Source organism: Nesoenas mayeri, assembly GCF_963082525.1.
Source record: "Nesoenas mayeri genome assembly, chromosome: 3".
NCBI lineage: Eukaryota > Metazoa > Chordata > Aves > Columbiformes > Columbidae > Nesoenas > Nesoenas mayeri.
This window is the reverse complement of record NC_137544.1, coordinates 85402558-85421579: the sequence shown is the minus strand read 5'-3', so window position 1 is coordinate 85421579 and position 19022 is coordinate 85402558. Positions and strand designations below refer to the sequence as shown.

Sequence of the window (19022 nt, the reverse complement as noted above, 5' to 3'; positions counted from 1 at the left end):
GTTTGCTCTGTGATCTCTGCTTTGGCAGCTTCTGTAGCTGCTCCTGCTGTCTGGAGTTTCTGGCTTGTTCCTCCCCAGCAGTTTTTCTTTAGACAGTATGGCTAGGGAAGAAGGAAAAAGCAGCACCTAAGATCTTGCACTTTGAAAATTATGTTCTCCCTTGCATATGTATTGATCCAGGATAGTCCAGTAAAGAGGAACTGTCCTTTTTGAGACCTTTTTGGTTCTTTTGGTCTCCCTTTATTTGCAACAGGTTCTGAACATGGTCATAGTCTTGCCTCATTCATGCCTGTAGTTCATGCATCAGCCCCTGCCTGTGGAGCTCTGCTCTATTTTTTCACCCACTATTTTTTAAAAAATGTATTCTAGACTACAAAACACCTGGAAAGGTTGAGTTGTGCTTCTTTTTCTAAAATGGAGTTTAATCATACTACCCTATCTCTGAATATATTTTTGCCACTTCTACTTTTTTTGTTGCTTCGTGACTGACCCCATAAGAGAAATAAACAAACGGATGATAATGAAACAAGCAAACTTCAAATTGGATCAAATTACATAATATAAATTAGCTGAGGCTTGGCATTTTCTTGAATATATTTCATAGTATTGCTAAGTATTCATACTGACATTAATATCTAAAATACGTTATGTGTATGTGCTGCTAAAGGGTGAAAAATAGCTAAATTATTGAGTTAATTTTGACTTGACTGCTAAAGCGCATTGGGGTACAATGCAGCAAATCAACCTGTCTGTTAACTTGAAGCTTCTTTTCCCTGTAGAACCTTTAAGTGATTTAAATATTCTGTAAATTCTGTCTGGTTTTTGTTTGTTTGTTTTGTGGGGTTTTTTGGTTTTGGTGTTGTGGTTTTGGTTTTGGTTTTGTTTTTTTTTCTTATGAATTATTTGGAAGTTATGCCTTAGCACAGATAATCTTCAGTGGCACTATGCTGACTTCGTACATTTTTGTACTATGCAGGAGTTTTTAAATACATGATAAATGACTGTGTTTTCCAATGCATGAGATATGGGTAACTCCCATTGAAATGGAGATATACAATTATGTATATATTTTTTGCACTAAAATACATAATAATTAGTATGATTGTTGAATTCAGACCAGTTACTTTAAAAAGGTAAAACTTTCTCTTTTGGTGGTCACTTTGAACTTCAATGTGAGAGAGCCTGATTTAAGATCAAATGAGTACAGAACCAACTCTGGGTATGAATTACTGCAAATAAATGTACCTGTAGAAGGATATGTCTCTTTAGTAGATTAAAATTTTATATTCTGTGTTTGGTATTAGTTCATGTGTTGCTGTTTAGCATAGCATGTCGCATAGTTGCTAATGTAGATCAGCAACCATAATGTTTTTACATGGCAGATTTTTACACAGCGAAATACAGAGGAAAAAGCAAATACAATTGTTGTCAGATGATTTAGTCCACTAAAAGGTGACCAGGACACAGAAAATTTGCTGAAAATCAAGAACTTAGTGAAGTGAAGCACATCACAAGTTTTGTCTTATCAAGATCTGTATGTTGGAAACAGCAAAATAACAGTACCATAGGATTTCTATGAAAATACACATTATTACTACAGATTCATGAGGTATTATAATCTGCAAAAGTAGTGATTACTTAAGGAAAAAGAAAAATATTACAGAGACTTTCAGGTTTGCCATAGAAACAAAATACTGCAGGAAGCAAGGCAAATTGGAAGCATGTTTGAGATTGTTCTTATCCAAGATATGGGAAACTGGAAGGAATATTCTCAGTAAAACCAGTGACCATGAAAACATACTGTACATCATGGTATATTATGCTACTGTATATTTGGAATTTCTAGTGGCAAGTGAAATCTTTATTGGTATTTTTGGGATGTAGAAATAAGTGAATGCAGAAAGTGTAGCAGAGCAAATTGTCTTAATGAGATACAGACATATTGGGGCTATGAAGTAGCCACTCCTGCTAATTGTTGTCATGTAAGCATAGAACTACTTGGGCAGAGACTGTAGGGAAGGAAGTGTGTTGCTTGTCATGCCTTATTACACATCAGAGCTTTTGCTCTTGGATGTTTCCTGTAATAAACCTTTGAAGAGTGTTATAAGGGAACACTGGAATAAGTGAGTAAAGGATGGATAATCAGGTGTTCACACTGCGGAGAGTTTAAAAGGCTGTACTATATAGACTTTTTGTTTGATTGAATGTTTTAAAATGGGTCACAGCAGAAGCAAAATACAGCATTAGTGAGGCACTTGCTGGTAGCACGGGTGACTGTGCAAGACACTGTAGAGCTACAATTCCAAAATGATAGAGAAAGACTTCTATGGTTTCAGTGGTTGTGAAAATCAAGATGGCGTGCATTTAGTGATGAACTATGAAAAACAGACTACTGATTAAAGGTAAGAAAACAATAAAGATTGTCTTCACTGCTGTGAAGCCATATAAAGAATGTACAAGGTTTTACTGGAGTTAATCACAGAATCACAGAATCGACTGGGCTGGAAAAGACCTCAGAGATCATCGAGTCCAACCCTTGGTCCAACTCTAGTCCATTTATTAGATCATGGCACTAAGTGCCATGTCCAATCTGAGTTTAAAAACCTCCAGGGACGGCGAGTCCACCACCTCCCTGGGCAGGCCGTTCCAATGCCTGACCACTCTCTCTGTAAAGAATTTCTTTCTAATATCCAGCCTAAATTTCCCCTGGCAGAGTTTAAGCCCATGCCCCCTTGTCCTATTGCTGACTGCCTGGGAGAAGAGACCAATCCCCACCTGGCTAGAACTTCCCTTCAGGTAGTTATAGAGAGTGATGAGGTCACCTCTAAGCCTCCTCTTCTCTAGACTAAACAACCCCAGCTCCCTCAGCCTCTCCCCATAGGTCTTATGTTCAAGTCCCTTCACTAGTCGTGTTGCTCTTCTCTGGACCTGCTCCAGCACTTCAATGTCTTTCCTGAACTGAGGGGCCCAGAACTGAACACAATACTCCAGGTGTGGCCTCACCAATACAGAGTACAAGGGAAGGATCACTTCCCTTGTCCTGCTGACCACGCTATTTTTGATACAGAACAGGATACCATTGGCCTTCAAACGGAATAATTTTTTTTTCATCACTTTGAGTGATTTGTAGAGAAGTGCATCCTGTGCATAGAAAACATGGTACCTGTTGTTAATTTTAGGAGACCTTTAATTGTACTTTCATCAGAGTTTTAATTATGGTGGGACCTTCTTGGTTTCTTCCTGTTCAATATGACCACCCTTATGCTTCATGTTCTGAGGCACTGCCAGAATTTGTGCCAGTGCAGTCATAATTTTACCCAGTCTTCCTTTATCTGTTTCCTTATTGTTTATTGTTAACGCCTACATAAACATTATTTCGTCATCAGTGGTATTTTCCTATTATATTGTTTTATAGTGGTAAATTTACCATGTCTCAAAAGTTAATGAATGATAGACCTAGAGTTTCATGTTTCCCAGCAAGGTGCGGAACATCAGAGGGCAGGAGCAAAGTTTTCCTGGACCCTGATGTACATGTGGGAGAGCAGCTTATTAGCTGTAACTCATGTCCCTGTTGCTGAGGCTTTCAGTAATGATGTATTGGTATTGATGTTGCTTTTGGGTGCTCAGATGAGTGTTGCTTTAAAATGCTTTTCAAATTAAAATTTGAAGTGTCTGTCCTGGTAATTGCAGCTGGATGAAGAATAATTGTTGGCTCTAATGAGATAGTTTATGGATAATGTTTAGTTTTTTAACCCACAGGCATTTTTACCTGTAATGGTCCATTTTTACCTATAGGCTTCTTTAAGTCTCTTGTATTGCTGAATATTGATACAGAACAGACTGGTAATTGCAAAAGTGACTTTTTTATGATTTCTTTTTACTCATGATGATGGTTGTCGTTGTTGTTTAGGAAACCTGAATTGACTGACTCTGCCTCTCTGCTAGAGACCTTCAAGTTTCTTGAAAATGCAGCTGCGGACTTTAGCGATGAAGAAGATGAAGAAGATATTGAAGGAAGAGAGAAAACAATCATTGATAGCGCAACAGTGAGTGGAAAAAATAATTGAAAAAGTTACGAAGAACAGAAAAAGTGAGGTTAATGAGATGCCTATATGCAAAGTATATGACTGTGTATGTACACGTGCAAATCATTAATGCATCTTTACGATGGTCTGTCCAAGCATGTGTGCGTAAGAGGAATTATATGGATTTCTGAGTTTGTAGGTACAAGTTAAGCTTTTCCTTCTTTATTGCTTTAAATTTGTAGTGACAGATGAAAAATTTTTCGATTGTTTTTCTGCTATTCCCCATTGCCTGGTATTTTTGATATATAATATATTGGATGCTTTTTTTAAGGTAGCAGATGTCTTTTTTTACAATTTTCAGCTCAGTTCGAAGGTATTGTTTGTAATGTTTCATGTCAAAACTACATTGTTTATTGAATATTTATATACATGTGTTGATATTTAAAATTACCTGTAAAAAATTATCCATGTGACATACTGAACTGAAATACCGCATTTCTCTTTAAATATCTTGTGGAAGGAAGAAAAAGTATAACTGGAAGAAACTCTAACATGTGATTAATAATTGTTTTTTTTAATTCAGTCAAATACCTGAAATTCCCTCACGATCTATACTTTGCTCTATGATTTGGTCATATGATCACATAAAATAGATACATACAGTCAGTAATCCATTTTATTCTCTCTTCTTTTCAAAATTAATATTTATTCAATGAGTTGTGTTTCCTAGATCAGTGTAGATTCATTATCAAATGATTGATTGTTGGTTGTCACAGGAAGAAAGTTCCATAGTAAATTTCATCTTGACTTAGACATTTGAACAAAGTCTGTATGCTTATTCTGGATAGCTTATGAGTATACACTTTTCTGTTTCTTCTTCACCTTCCTGTTAGGATTTTGTGTAGAAGACAAGACAGTACTGCTCAATATAAAGATGTGTATGTAACTTAACTCAGCTTTTTTCTCTCCTTCCTGACCTTTTAGATTGTAAGGAAAAGAGTGCTGTCTGACAGCAGTGAAGACAGAGATACAGAAGAAGCTTTGAAGGAGTTCGACTTTTTGATTACCTCAGATGAAGGTGATGGGGATTCAAGAAGTTCAGGAGATGGAACAGACTGGGGTAAGAAAATCTAATGGATTGTACCAGGAGAAAAAAAAATGTGCTAAGAATATATTGTGAGTGGTTGATGAAGATTTTTGTCACAATCACAACACATATTGAGTATTCCTGCAGTAAATAATTGGCATACTAGAGTCCTCTGGACAAAATATTCTCATTTTTCTGTATGCTGCTTTAATGTAAGGATTCTTCAAGGTTTATGCTTCTGGTCTTTGACTTTTTCTTTTAATAGTAAGGCACAGAGAATTTGAATTTTATAAGTGGAATTTCAATATGTTTTTCCAATTACCCTTGCTAATGAAGGGCTCTGATAAAGGTGTATTTCACAGTTATGACATTAGAGTTATTTCATCTTTGCTTTTTCTCACTTTGATACACAGAATAATGTGAGTCATAAAGACTGAATTAGTTGTACTTTTATTGTGTGTTAGCAATTTGGGCCATATGAACTATTCACTTGCTCAAGTTTTCTTTAATAATTTAGCAGAAGAATATATCTTTAAGCCCCCTAGCCATAGAGAGACATTTCACAAACTGTTGTCTGTCCTTTGAGGTTCATGTACTGCAACCCAGAACGCCAGCATGCACTTACCTTGATGTAATTATTCTACATAAACCCACTGTGTATGTAAGAGAAGAAGGAAGAGACTGGTTAATTATCTTTATGGGGAGTTTTTACCTCCTTAAGCTGCTCTGGACACAGAGGGAGCTACGGAAGGTGAATGGGAAATAATTGAGCTTTATAATGGAACTGAAACCTTGACAGACAAATAAGCCATGGTAGTTGTGGCTTTCACGTCAGCCAACAGCTCAGAGATGCTGCATTTCACTGAAGCCGTGTCCAGCTCCTGGTTGGACTCCAAATTATTGTTCACTGTGGTGTAGTCTCTCTTCTTAAGAGGATGTATCTCAGTATTGTTAGATACAGCAGTCAGTGTTCTGCTCACCTAACCAATTTAGGAATTTTACTCTTTTCTACGAAATATATTAGGTTGTTCTGATGCTTCTATTTAATATTAAAATTTTATCCATTTATGCTTGATAAGTGTAGCTGTTGCTTGTGTCACCAAAAAGTTAGTATGCCAACAGGAGCTTTTTTGTTCTCAAGTTCACACTTCTGGTTTATTTTTACTTTCATTGATGACAGCTGAGTACAAACGAGCAAAAGTCTAACATTAAAAATAAATTGTCATGGAAAGTAGTAGTTTCATTTCTAGAAATATTAAGAGTTTTTTTGAGGTACAGACATTCATTTTTTTCAAATACTTGTTTCACAACCTGTATCTTTTATGGTGACTCTTTATGAGAACAAGCTTCTTCAAGGAGCTGCCGTTACGAATGACTTCCGTTAATTTAAGTGAAACTGTTATAGGTAGCGTAGAAGAGTGATGTTGTGTAGTGAGGATGGAAGCAAACAGAGGAAGTCTTTACTTCATTTTGTGTCCCAGGCTTTAGTCATCAGTTACAGTAATCTGTTGAATCCATTTGGCTGAAAAGGTCCTCAGAAGTGTTCAGGTAATTTTTAAGCTATAAAGCACTTGCACACACTAGTAGTTCAGGATCCACTTTTGAAGTTGAACAGAACCTGTGGGACATGCAGGAAGCATCTGGGACAGTGTGTAGAAAATTAGTGTATTAAGTATTTCCCTAGAAACAGTAGAATCTTATACAAAGGTATCTAAACTTTTCGCTGGAGGAGAGCAAAAAATCCTGTCTAGCCAGGGAGAAAAAGCACAAATAAAACTTATAATGTGGTCCCAGAAAAAATATATACTTGTTTCTCTCAAACATGGTTTTCTCTTTCCTTTTTTGAGTTCTTCATGCAATTTTTGATCATCAGTAGTACTTAATTGGGCATAAGTATTAAGAGGACATGACTTAGCCCACAGACTTTTTAGAGTCTCTTTTCACCTTATTAATACCTCTTTATTTTCATAGCTGCTGCAAAAACACTAATGCCTCGAGAATTTGGGTCTTGAATTGATCTGTCACTTATGAGTATAGGATCAGGACTGTAGGCTTCACAGGACAGAGATCAGCTAGTCCAACCTCCTGCTCAGGTCCATTTCCAGCAGGTTACTTTGGCTGCCTTCTGGTCAAGTTTTTAATATCTTCCAAGAAAGGAGTTCCCATAAACTCTCATGGGCAGTATTCTGGTATTTGGTGTTCCTGTGCTAATAAGTATTTTGTCCTGTGCTGCAAGCCCAAGCAGAGTCTGTGTTCTCTACACCTTCCTAGTAGGTAGTTGTAAGCAGCACTAAGATGTTGCTTTCACCATCACTGAGTGCTCACAGTGGTCTCAGCTGCTCCTTGTAGCTCTTCTGCTCCAGCTGCCTTAACCATCCTGTCGGATCCTCTGGACTTGCTCTACTGGGTCAACACTGGGTTAATACTGGGTCCTTGGCATTACACTTACAATGTTTCCCAGTATAAGAAATATTATACTGGATATGGTACTCAAGGTGTGGTCAGAGGGGAACAGTCACTTCCCTCAGGCTACGTTCTCGTTTATACAGCCCAGGGGATGGTTGATTGCCTTTACTGCAAGAGGGTACCGCTGACTCCTGGTCAGTTTGATGTTGATAGGATCCTTAGGTCTTTTTCAGCATAGTTAATTTCTAACAAGTCAGTCCCAATAACAACCCATGTTAGTTTTTGTATCCAATCATAGTAACTTCTTCAGGTTGTGATTGATAGTCTTGTGCTTCCTCTACAGATATTTAATGCCCTTTCTGCATATTAGTCTGAGGATAAGTGTATTATTGTTTGTATTTTAAAAAGTTTAGAACAGTTTATTGATGTAGAAAGAAAACTTGATCTGAAAGGAATTGATTTTTAAATAATAAGGTTGAGATTTTAATGAGGAAAACAAAGCAAAAATGTAATTAAAAAAAATTTGTAGCTGTAATGGTCATGAAAATAAATATATATCAGGAAAAGCTGCACTACCTCCCGTCTCTCACAAATTATTTTTCTAAGCTGCCTCAGTGCATTCTTTCCATATATGGAAAAAAGGACTTAGAGATTTGAACTCGTGTAACATGTTCTGTCCAAAATCTCCAAATACCGTACTATTGGAGGAATACTTCTTCTCTGTATCATGTCACAGGGGAAACAATTTAAGAGAGATGTTACAAAAAAAAAAAAGATATTTTTGTCACAGGTATGCTGAAATGTTTTGTGTATTTTTTCAAAGATTAGTAACTCAGTAACTCAAGCCTTTTCCTTTTTGTGAAATTGCATAGCTTTAGTGTTTTAAGATTTTATTCAAACCTTGGTGGCATGTACTATGTTCCAAAAAGATTTAAAGGTGTTGCTGCTTTGTGTAAATGACAATGTAGCACAAAGACAATGAAATGAGAATTTGAAATGCAGTGACGCTTCATCCGAGTTGTAAAGTTATATTGACCAGTAGTAATTCTTTCCCTGGAGGAAAGAAAAAGCTGCAAAATATCTCCTGATTTATTATAAAGCAAAGGTTGCTTACATTTATGAACAGCTATGTGCTCGGTCATAGAATTTAGGCATGTGAAATTTCATCTCAATTTTATGTTGAGAAAATTCTGAGCAAGTAGAAGTGGAATGTGAGTAGCAGTTTTACAGCTTTCATGAGCTTGGTGCTATTTCTGTCTGTTTAAAATAAGACAAATGCCATTGACAGCAGCTGTTACCTCCTTCAGTGGAGATCACTTGGTGACATTATTGAAAAAGGATGTTTCATTTGTTTCACTTTGTTTAGAAAAGGAAGACCAGTGTCTCATGCCTGAAGCTTGGAATGTCGACCAGGGAGTAATAACCAAACTCAAGGAACAATACAAAAAGGAGCGCAAGGGGAAAAAGGGGGTGAAGAGTAAGTGGAAAACATTGCACCTTAAAATCATAAATCCCACATCTTTCACACCCTTAATTCTATCTCTCTTTCAATGTTTTCCTAAAATTACTTACTCTTTTACTTTGCTGCTCCTGACTGCTTTCCTGTTCACCAGTTCTCAGGGGTTGAAATTAATGACAGTCAATCAAGTTACCTGGTAAATAGTTGGATTAGATACAACTTCTTCCAACCAGGTGCTGGATTAATTAAAAATTCTTGCTTTCAGCATGCACTACACTTTGTTCAGAAACTGAAATTGTAAAAGGCATTGGTTTAACAGTTCATACTTTAATATAGAAGACTTCAGAACTTTTTCTTAGCTGGAAACATGCCAGTTTCACAGGACAAGTTAAAGTCTGGTATGTAAATAAAAAAGAAAACAGAAACTGTCTTGAGTATCCCATTAGATGACAGAGGGCAAAAACAGGTTAATTTCTACCCCTGTTTATACTTAACATTCGCAACATGAAAGTCATGCTGTCCTCATAATATGTTATGCAGGGCTCGAAATAGGAAGCGACTTTGACCATCAGTTTATTCGTAAATCACAGTATTTTATTTATTGACTTTCATACCTGTGGGACTAGCTTTTAAAAATGTTGGGTATTTTTATCCAAAAGTAAAACCAAACCTGTGATCAGTGTCTGGAATACAGTTTCTAGCCCTGTATTATATTTTTTGTTACATTTCTTGAAATGCAGATGTTTTGTAAAATCAATGGTTTTTTATAAGTAAGCCTTAAAGCTTTTTGAACTCAGATGAAGAGTTTAAAATGAAACACTGTATTCACAGCTGTTTCAAACATCTAGCCATATTGAGAATTCATATGTGAATGATGTCAATTAATAATATTGCATGTAGCCCAGTAAGAAATTTGAGGGATGTTTCTCCCTTTGTGGGAAGATGCTTATGAATACCAAGGAAATTCTCACTTCCAAAGGGACATGAATAACGATGCAAAAGGTGTCAGATCCTCACATCATTGAGGCTGACTTGTTAGTTTTTGTATTGATACTGTGATAACCTGCTGCTCAGCAGTTGGTTATGTTGCTGAAATTATGCTATCAGATACACAAACTGAACCTCTTTTTTTTTTTTTTTTTTCTTTTTTAAAATGTAAAAAAGTAAGTAATGACCATGCTTTAAACTTCTTAAGTGATATTTTTGTCATCTTTGGAAGCCTGTAAGTTACTGGAAATTACAGGTCTGACAAGGAGCTGAGCTGGCCAAATAAAGTGTTCATGTTTCACAAAATTGATTCTTAATTTCTTTATAGTTAAGATGGAGAGGCCATACCAATATGTGATTTCAGTGAAATTGATTTTTGTAACTTGTCTGTCATTTTAAAAATATGCAGACATGGTATGTAGTTCAGGGTAAATAGTTGTAGGGTTAACTTAGCAGAAATTATCTAATCAAACTGTTGCAATTCTTGAACAGCTGTTGAGTGCTTTTTTATTTTTGATAATAAAAATAATATTTGATAGTTAATATAGACATATTATTGGAACATGTTTTATATATTCATGAGAAAAATTCCTGATGTAAGGCAGCACTTGGACATGCAGTGCTCCTTCATGAAGATAACTGCTGCGCAGTATGTTTATAATACCTTTCAGAATGATTTGATTGGTTTGACCTTGGGAGACCAAATGGTTTATTGCAGTACAGAAATTAAGCATCTTTCCATGGACAAACCATCGTTGGAAAGGCATCAATGTGGAAAAATCAGGAAGAATCACAACCTGTTTTCAGCTATTCATAATAGTGCATGTAGTGATGAAGAATGTAAGGAAGGAAGCCCAGGGAAAAAGTAGGGACTAAGTAACTTGACATTAAATTGTATGAAGTTTGTTTCTATTACTTTAATCTCATCATAAATGGTGCTTAGACACTGAACTGCTACTAAGTAAAATATTGTTTTTATAAATCAGATATTATAGTAAAACAATCTTGCAAAATCCTACGGACTGTTTTTCTGAATCAAATAAAATTTTTGTGACAGACAAGTTAAATACAGTTTAGTTCATTATCTGTCATTATGATTAGGGTGGACAAAGTAGTTTGCAACTGCATTAGTGACCTTACGATTTTGCAAGGCTGTAGTAAACACTCCTGTGAAGTAATAAGAAAATAGAATCATAGAATGGTTTTATGAGAGAATACATATGTTAGAGTACACTTCTGTGTTAGAGCTGCTTAAAAATAGCTGTATTATTTACTGGTCTAGGAGAAAACATAATGGACTATGGGTAAGACATTTTCCCATTCTTAATTAAACTTACAACAGGAAAAACTACCGAAGATATGTTTCAGCCTCAATCCTATATAAAACAGTCAAAACAGGGATGTGGGAAAATGATGGAGCAAAGCACAGGTAAGTGGCAAGAAGGGCATGGGTCTTCACCATATGTAGCTTCAGGACGTAGGCCAGTGAATCCAGTTGCATTTATATTTTAATATGAATAAAACCTTTTGGATTATGTAGTTCATGACTGCACAACTAAATTTAAAATAATCATGTTTTCATAAGAATATGCTGCACAAAGTACCCAATGCACAAATTTTAAAGTATTCACAAATGTCAGCTATTGTTTTGGAAAGTAAATATTCTAATAATCAGTGTGACTTGGAGGCATTCTTCGGCATCCCATGCAAGTAGCAGTATGAGTTCATAAATGTGGGGAAAATAGTGTTCACAATTATCAGTTGCTTCTATCACTTTCTTTTCAAGAAATTCATTTCATGCTGGATGATTAGTTACTGCTGAAAATAGGTGCTCATTAGTTTTCCTGTGGTAATGTTATAATGCAAGGTAGGATCCATTGTTGCATGTGCTGCAGTAGCATATCTGATGTAAGTAATGCTGTTATGAACTACGCATAAACCATTTAATTTTTTTTTCTGGTTAGGGCCCAACAGGTCAAAGCTGCAAGATATGCTTGCAAACTTGAGAGATGTTGATGATCTCCCTTCATTACAACCATCTGTTGCACCTTCTTCTAGGCCCAGTAGCTCAAGGCTCATTGAACACGAGATAAACAGGACGGATGAAGGTAAGTATTAAAAATGTGCGTACACCTTTTGTAAAGGGTAGATGTTTATGGTTACTTCTGCTTAAAGATTATTCTCTAAGACCTTGCAAGCACTGCACAAATACTGATTTCAGGATTATGAGTTCTGTATGTGATAAATGACATTCCCATTCCTCCCCTCCAGTCACTATTAGTAAGGTCAAAACACCTACCTAGGTGAAGTCCTGGCTGAATACCTTTGAACATGATGGCAAAAACTCACTTGGCAGCTTTGTAATATGAAGTTCTAAGGCACTTGCTTTTGCTTGTGCTCAAGCCTGGCAGCCAAGTGTGGAATATAACCTCTCAGGACATAAAAGTATCTGCTTTTTCTCTCCATGAACATGATTTTAAGTGTATATATTTATTTACACATATACACATATATGTATGTGTTCTTTTTTGTAAGTGCAAAAATAAAGGCTCTGCAGGTAAATGCAGGTGTCTAGTTAGAGCTTTTAAATGTATGTGGTGATTGTGTAGTGAATAATACAGAACAGTTTGCCTCTTGCCAGTGTGTTAATTTCCATAATGTGTTCCAAAAATTAAAAAATATTCTCAGTGGCTAGTCGCAGTATGGAAAGCCATGCATCTTTGCAATGAGGCGTGTGATTACCATTATTAAAATTATCTCTGAAAATCACTAAATCACCTATGTAATTCAGCATTTGAAATTCTATAATATACAGCATAATAAAATAAACATATGAGGCTATATTAATTTGTAGAAGATCATATCTGCTCTTTATTTAAATAGCAAATATGTCTTTTGAAAGATGGGCAAAACACAGGTTTCACTTAACACTTTTTCAGTGAGTGTGAAAAAGTAGGTCAGCCAAGTTATAATTAAGATGCATAAAAAGCTCTGGCGTGTGGTGTAGTTACCAAAGATCTCAGTAGTTCTGTTTCCTACGTACTCAGTGATTTTCTTTATGAAAGAAGGGGGTAACTTAGCAACACTTTGAGAAGTGGAGGAATTTCTTGTTGGATGTTTTCCTTCCAACTTTTCTCACATGTACTGAGAGCCATATTAGCAGAGCTCTATTTTCATGTCCTTTCAAGAATGTGTTTTTTAATTCAGAGATTCAAATGGACTCTCACAAAAACAGAAGAGGACAGCTAGTTGTTATCAGTCTGAGTTCAGCATTACAAAGCTGTGTATGCCTTTATAAATGTGAGACTATCATTTTTTGGCATACAATTTTTTAATTCTACTAACCTTTCAAATTTGATGTCCTGTGTGTATTGTGTGTTGAGTGGAAAATTACATCATAAGCTCCAAAGAGAGAAAAAGAAAAGGGTAGTTTAGACTTCAAAGTGCAGAAAGTAAGAGATGCTTGTGATTAAAAGGTAATAACTACAAGACCTAATCAAACATCAGAGCTTGACGGACTTTTATTTGGTTGTAAAAAGTAATAGGTAGTGAGCAGGACACTCGATAGAGGTTTGAGGGTGGAACAGAAAGACCACAGAAAGATTAGCTTACTTTGTGCTGGGTGTACTGGAGGGAAATTGAGTAGCATCTGAACCTGATGCCTTCGAGACAAGAGAGAAGCAGCCTGACCACGAGGCTCATCACTGTAAATCATTGTTTGCTTGGTTTTAACTTAGAGTTGGTGCTGTCAGACTAAATAAGATGGTGAATAAGGTGGTGTTTCCTTTTCTCTCCCTGGTAGCAACAGTGTTCGCTAAGGCTTGTATTTACAGTGGAGCTAACAGGGGAAAAAAACATAATTTATTGAAAAACCCTTATAATTTGAGACAAAAGATGTATAAAATTAAGTGAAGTCTCTTGTGTCCAGAAGATAACACATTTTCATCTGTTCATTCCCCCTTTTGTGATGTATAGATGTGGGGGAGCTATTGTACAGGGAAGATGGTAAAGGCACAACTTTTTAGTTGTACCACTTGGTGAAGAACCTTATGTGGTACGAGTGTGTGAACTGGACTCCTCTTAGCCTTCGACCCTCCTCTTTCTAGTGACTCTGCCTATGGATGTGTTTATGTTAGTGACTGGATCTCCTATAAGCATGCTACAGCAGCTGTAAACTAGTCAGTTTAGAAACTGCTAGTAAAAACCTGGAATTCAGTGCTGACTAACCTGTCCGGTAGTTAAACTGATTTCACAAGCAGCAATGAATTGTTGGCTTCCTGTCGTATTGCTAGCTCAGAGTGCCTGTAAACACCCTCACTGTAGACGTGCTTTTGGATGCATGTGGATACACTGTTAGGAAGGAAGAGTCCAGCTACTCCCATCAGGTCTTCTCAACATTTTTCCGCTTCTCCAGAGCCTATCAGCATATTTTATAGTGGAGTTGGAGAAGGGCCTGAGCTTTTCTTTGTTACTTTTGTATTATATATGGGCGAATGGTAGTGTACTCTTCCTTCCTGTGGCTAATTACACTTAGTCTTTTGAGTCATGCACAACTCACATGTAAGTATTTTGTTCAGAGGATATTGTTTATTGGCAAGTGCAGTGATTCTCTTTAGAATGGCTGGTTTTTAATGCATCTTGTTATATCTTTGTGCCCTCAGCTGCTTGAGAGATGTTTAGTATATTGGAAGTGGAAAATATGCTTTTATTAATCAATATTATATAAACCTATGTTTCAGGATTTTTTTGTTTTGTTTTCTTGCAGTGGAAGCTTTAACATTCCCTCCTTCTTCAGGGAAATCTTTCATTATGGGAACAGATGAAGCCCTTGAAAATGAACTGGGTCTTGGAGAACTGGCAGGCCTTACAGTAGCCAATGAGGCAGATTCACTGACTTATGATGTAAGTGGTTATTAGTGGTAACTCAAGATCTGCTGTCTACTTGCTGAAGGCAGATGCAAGTTACATGTGTGCAGACTCAGCAGAAAACCTTTTCCTGTTGAAATTATGCTGCCAAAGGATGTCACAAATTTTTACTTGACATATCTGTTCTTCCCATCCACAGCAGCCTTCAGGCTTTCTGCAAGACCCTCTCCTTCTCTCATTTGCCTGCTATGTCATTCAAATAGTTGAAAGTTGAAAGTAAATTTAATTAGTGACAGGGATACAGCTGGGTACTTGTAACCCCAGTGACGCTGAGCAAAACTGCAAGTAGCATGGCCAGCAGATTGAGGGCAGTTAATGGCCCGTCTGCATGGAGCAGGTCTGCAGTTTTGGGCCCCTCCCCTTCAAGAGCATTGTAGAGAAACTGGGGGGAGTCCAGTAGCATGTAACTGAAGAGGAGGTGTTAAGAGAACTAGTCTTTTTCAGTTGTTAGGAGGGTAAGGGGAGCTCAAATAGCAGCCTGTAGGTATTGGAAAGGTGCTTATAAGGATGACAGAGCCCAGCGTCTCCATAGTGCTACATGTTAAAACAGAAACAGTAGCAAATTATGGCTTGGGAGGTTCAGTTTGGTCTTTAGGGGAAAAAGTGTTATGCAGGAGGTGGTACTGAAGCAAGTGCCCCAGTGGAACTGTGGAATCCCTCTCCTGGGACGTATTTAAGACTCCACTGTGAGAGAGCTGTGGCTTATATTACCTGGTGTGGGCAATTGTCTCATTTCAAATGGGAAGCTGGACCAGAGACTTTTTAGGAGACTCTTGTAGCCAACACTTCTGTGACTATGTATGTAGCCTACAGCTTCTTTTTCTGTCAATTTTTTGTGAAAAATCTTTCTTAAAATTGCCTCTTTGCAGTCATACACAATTTTTGTCTGCATTTCTGATTTCTTAAAATACTTCAGGTATTACTTTAATCATCTGCTCCTTTATGCTCTGTGAACTGCAGATTAATCTTGCTATTGCATTGCCTAGCTCTGTCAAGGTTGAGGGGTGTCAGAGGTGTTTCTTTAGTGTTCCGTACTGGGGATGAATCCTACCCTTCAGTAAATCTGACTCTTAAGTAATCACTATCTGGGATTTTGCTATCACAAATCAAATCTGAGACTTCAGAAATAACCTGCACATCACTTTTATATACTTGTAAAGCAATAAATTATATAGTTAATAAAAGGTTACACACATTTTGAGTGTGACATTGCAGAGATGTGCTCTAGTACTAAAGCAAGTTTCTGAGCATATAATATGTTGCTAACCATCAGGATTGCAGTGATATAGAGCGTCTCTACTAACATTCAGACTTCAGCATTATCTCCTAATTTGGGCTCAGCTCTTAATTTTTTTGCTTATCTTCCCTAATTTTGTCTCCAAAGAGGGTTAAGATGGTGTACAAATCTAATTTATTTTACAGTTACACCTAAAATTTAGCTGCTGAATTTGTAAATTCAGAGGAGATGACAAACCTAAACCATGTGTACAAGTTCTTAATGGTTTCAGTGCGTGACTACATTGTTTAAGTGTCCATAACAGCTATTGTGTTTGTCCATGTGTCTATATCCTGAACTAACAGCTTTCATTTATGAAATGTTATTTTCTTTATCCACCCTTATCCTATTCTGTGTAGCTGAGAATATTAACTTCCGTTTGTTCCCTGTTAAATGGCTTTATGGAATACTTTTATCAGGAATTCGTAGTCTTGTTCAGCTCAGCTCTTACCTTTTCCTAGTGCTGACAATTTAAAAAAAAAAAAAATTATAAAGCTCCTTGCTCTTGGCACTGTACTCTTTATTGAAGCAAAATGAAAGGATAGTTTTTCTATTTCAAATTTCACCGGAAGTTTAGCTTACAAATAATATTATCTGGTTTTATGTTGGACTGCTTCATACATTCTTCCAACAGCCAAATGTGAATCAGGCAGAATTAGTGGAAATTTCATTTTTTGTTTTTTTTTTTAAGTGTCAATTTTGAATCAGGCAGAATGAAGTTAGAAGATTAATGTCAGTTGGTAGTTAAATATTTTTGCTTTCAAGAATTGCAGACACTTTCCTGGTTTAAATCTCTTTCTTCCCACTGACATTTTTACTGTCTTGTTCTACAACATGGCAGCATTAGCCCACCTCATTTTATGATTTAAGCTTTTGACATATTGCTTTCGCTGTCTGTAAATTAAGTAATGATTTTGACATGATAATGGAGATTATGAATTTATTACCTGAACAGAAAACTTTCCCTTTTGGGTAAGTTTTAAAAATATTTAATGAGATTAAATATCCCAGATTGTTAGCCAAAACTCTCTTAAGTTTATCTTTGTTGTTGTTGTTGTTTTCTTTTCCTTTACAAATGATTTTTGTAATAGTTGTTCACTTTGGTTGGTTCTGTTTTTTTCCCTAGTCTCCTGGGTAGATTAAGAAGCTTCATAAAATTAGAATACCCTGATTACTGTACATAAGAGTATCTGAACTACAAAATCATTACATTTAATATTGTGTACTGACCTGGAGGTTTTGGACTTTGCAGTTAGCTCTTGCTTGATTTCCTGCAACTTTGAACAAGAAAAGTGTCCATAATCCTACTTGCTGGTTCTGGAGTTTTCAAATTGTCTGTGTAGACACAAATATTACCATTAGTGGCAAATCTAGACCAGGTATTAATTGAACATCATCTTCCCCTTCCCTCCAGCCCACCAACTGCTTTTCAAGACTCAGATTACCTCAGTGTTCTGTTTTAGTGGGGAGAGAGAAGAGAGGGCTGGCAGTGACCCTGGCAGTGACCCAGGCAGTGACCGTGGCCCCGGCAGGCTGGGAGAGGCGGGTGGGTGCAGAGGGGTGACAGTACAGCCAGGTAGGCGCTGGCATCTGTTCCCACCTCTGCTGCTGGTCCGCTGGCTGGGACTGCCCTCCATCTGCTTCCCAATTTATAAGCTGATCATCTCGGGCTCCTTTGGAAGAACATCTTTGAATGTATGAGAAGCAAGTGGAGAACATTTTCCTGACAGAACTGGCCTGCACTGTTAGGCTGTCTGAGGTCTCTTTGTGGCTTTCGCAGATGTGACATGGGACCTGTGCTGCTGGTCTGGCAGGCGTGGTTCCCTCCATCACCTAGTCGGCATTTGCTGCCTGCATCAAGGCAACCAAATTCCTTTCTAGATATCTGTGAATACCCTGTATGTCTTGTACCATTTTTTCTGAAACTTTCTTGGCCATTCTCCAGCCAATCTGCCAGAGCTGTTGACTTTGCAGTCCTGCCCCATCCTTGCACCAGCTCGAGCATTTGGCTGTTCCCTCCTTGAGCCAACGCAGCTCAGTGAACTGACAAAGAAACTGGCTTGTCTCCATAAGCAAGATAGTACATCATTATTAAGAAATATGATGAGACTAAACCTGCTGTTTGTCAGGGCTACTTTCTCATTGTTTAAAATCTATAAAAACTGTTAATTGAAGCATATTTTTGTTTTTAAATCGAGAAGCAATGAAACTTTTTTAAAAAACCCATTTTTGTTCCTAAACCTCCTGCCTCCCCCAGGCCTCACATTCCAGAATAAAATGTAGATTCTTGAAGTGGTCCAAATCAATTGTCTCTTTGCAGTTAATGATACTAAATTATTTGGGAATATCTGTAGATTTCAACATACGAAATCATCAATATTTGAGTTGCAATTGTTTGTTTTCCTGGTTTTCCATAACCACCATTAGCAGCGGTTATGGGAAGGTAAATTTAACTATGACTGTTGACTGACAGTCAATAAGAGTCTGTTCAGCATTTTACATCAACATTTGTTCAGTGGAGCAATGTTGAAGTCCCTTGTTTTTAAGCTTTCTTTTTGCTTCTGCTAAAAATGCATTTATTGTGAAATAATTGCATCTCTTTATACGATAGCTTATTGCTTGCCAGTTGTATTCTTAGTGTGTAGCCGAGTCCTTTTTGCCTTTTTTCCTTCTCCTGGCAAGCTTTATTTGTCGTGCATTATTACAGGGCTTGTGTTGCCTTAAGTGAGTTAGGTTGTGTTCCTTTCTGTGCTGCTAGACTCCTCTCTGTTTCTCTTAGATCTTTACTTTTAGAGATGCCATGTCAGTTATACTTTGGATATTCAGGGACCACAGCTTGATTGAGTCAGGCCTGAT

The 19022-nt window shown here is 37.0% G+C and overlaps 1 protein-coding gene across 3 annotated transcripts in view; it reads left to right on the top strand.

Annotated features, from left to right (window-relative positions):
* STRN (striatin) overlaps positions 1–19022 on the top strand; it is a 65046-nt gene that overhangs the window by 34188 nt on the left and 11836 nt on the right. For 2 of the 3 annotated variants that reach the window (XM_080341207.1, XM_080341206.1), the window contains exons 6-11: positions 3911–4046; positions 5010–5145; positions 8885–8995; positions 11307–11393; positions 11929–12072; positions 14730–14866. In XM_080341207.1, coding sequence (XP_080197333.1) covers positions 3911–4046; positions 5010–5145; positions 8885–8995; positions 11307–11393; positions 11929–12072; positions 14730–14866 — 751 coding nt within the window. The remainder of the gene's footprint in view (positions 1–3910; positions 4047–5009; positions 5146–8884; positions 8996–11306; positions 11394–11928; positions 12073–14729; positions 14867–19022) is intronic. The other variant, XM_080341208.1, reaches the window with a different exon arrangement.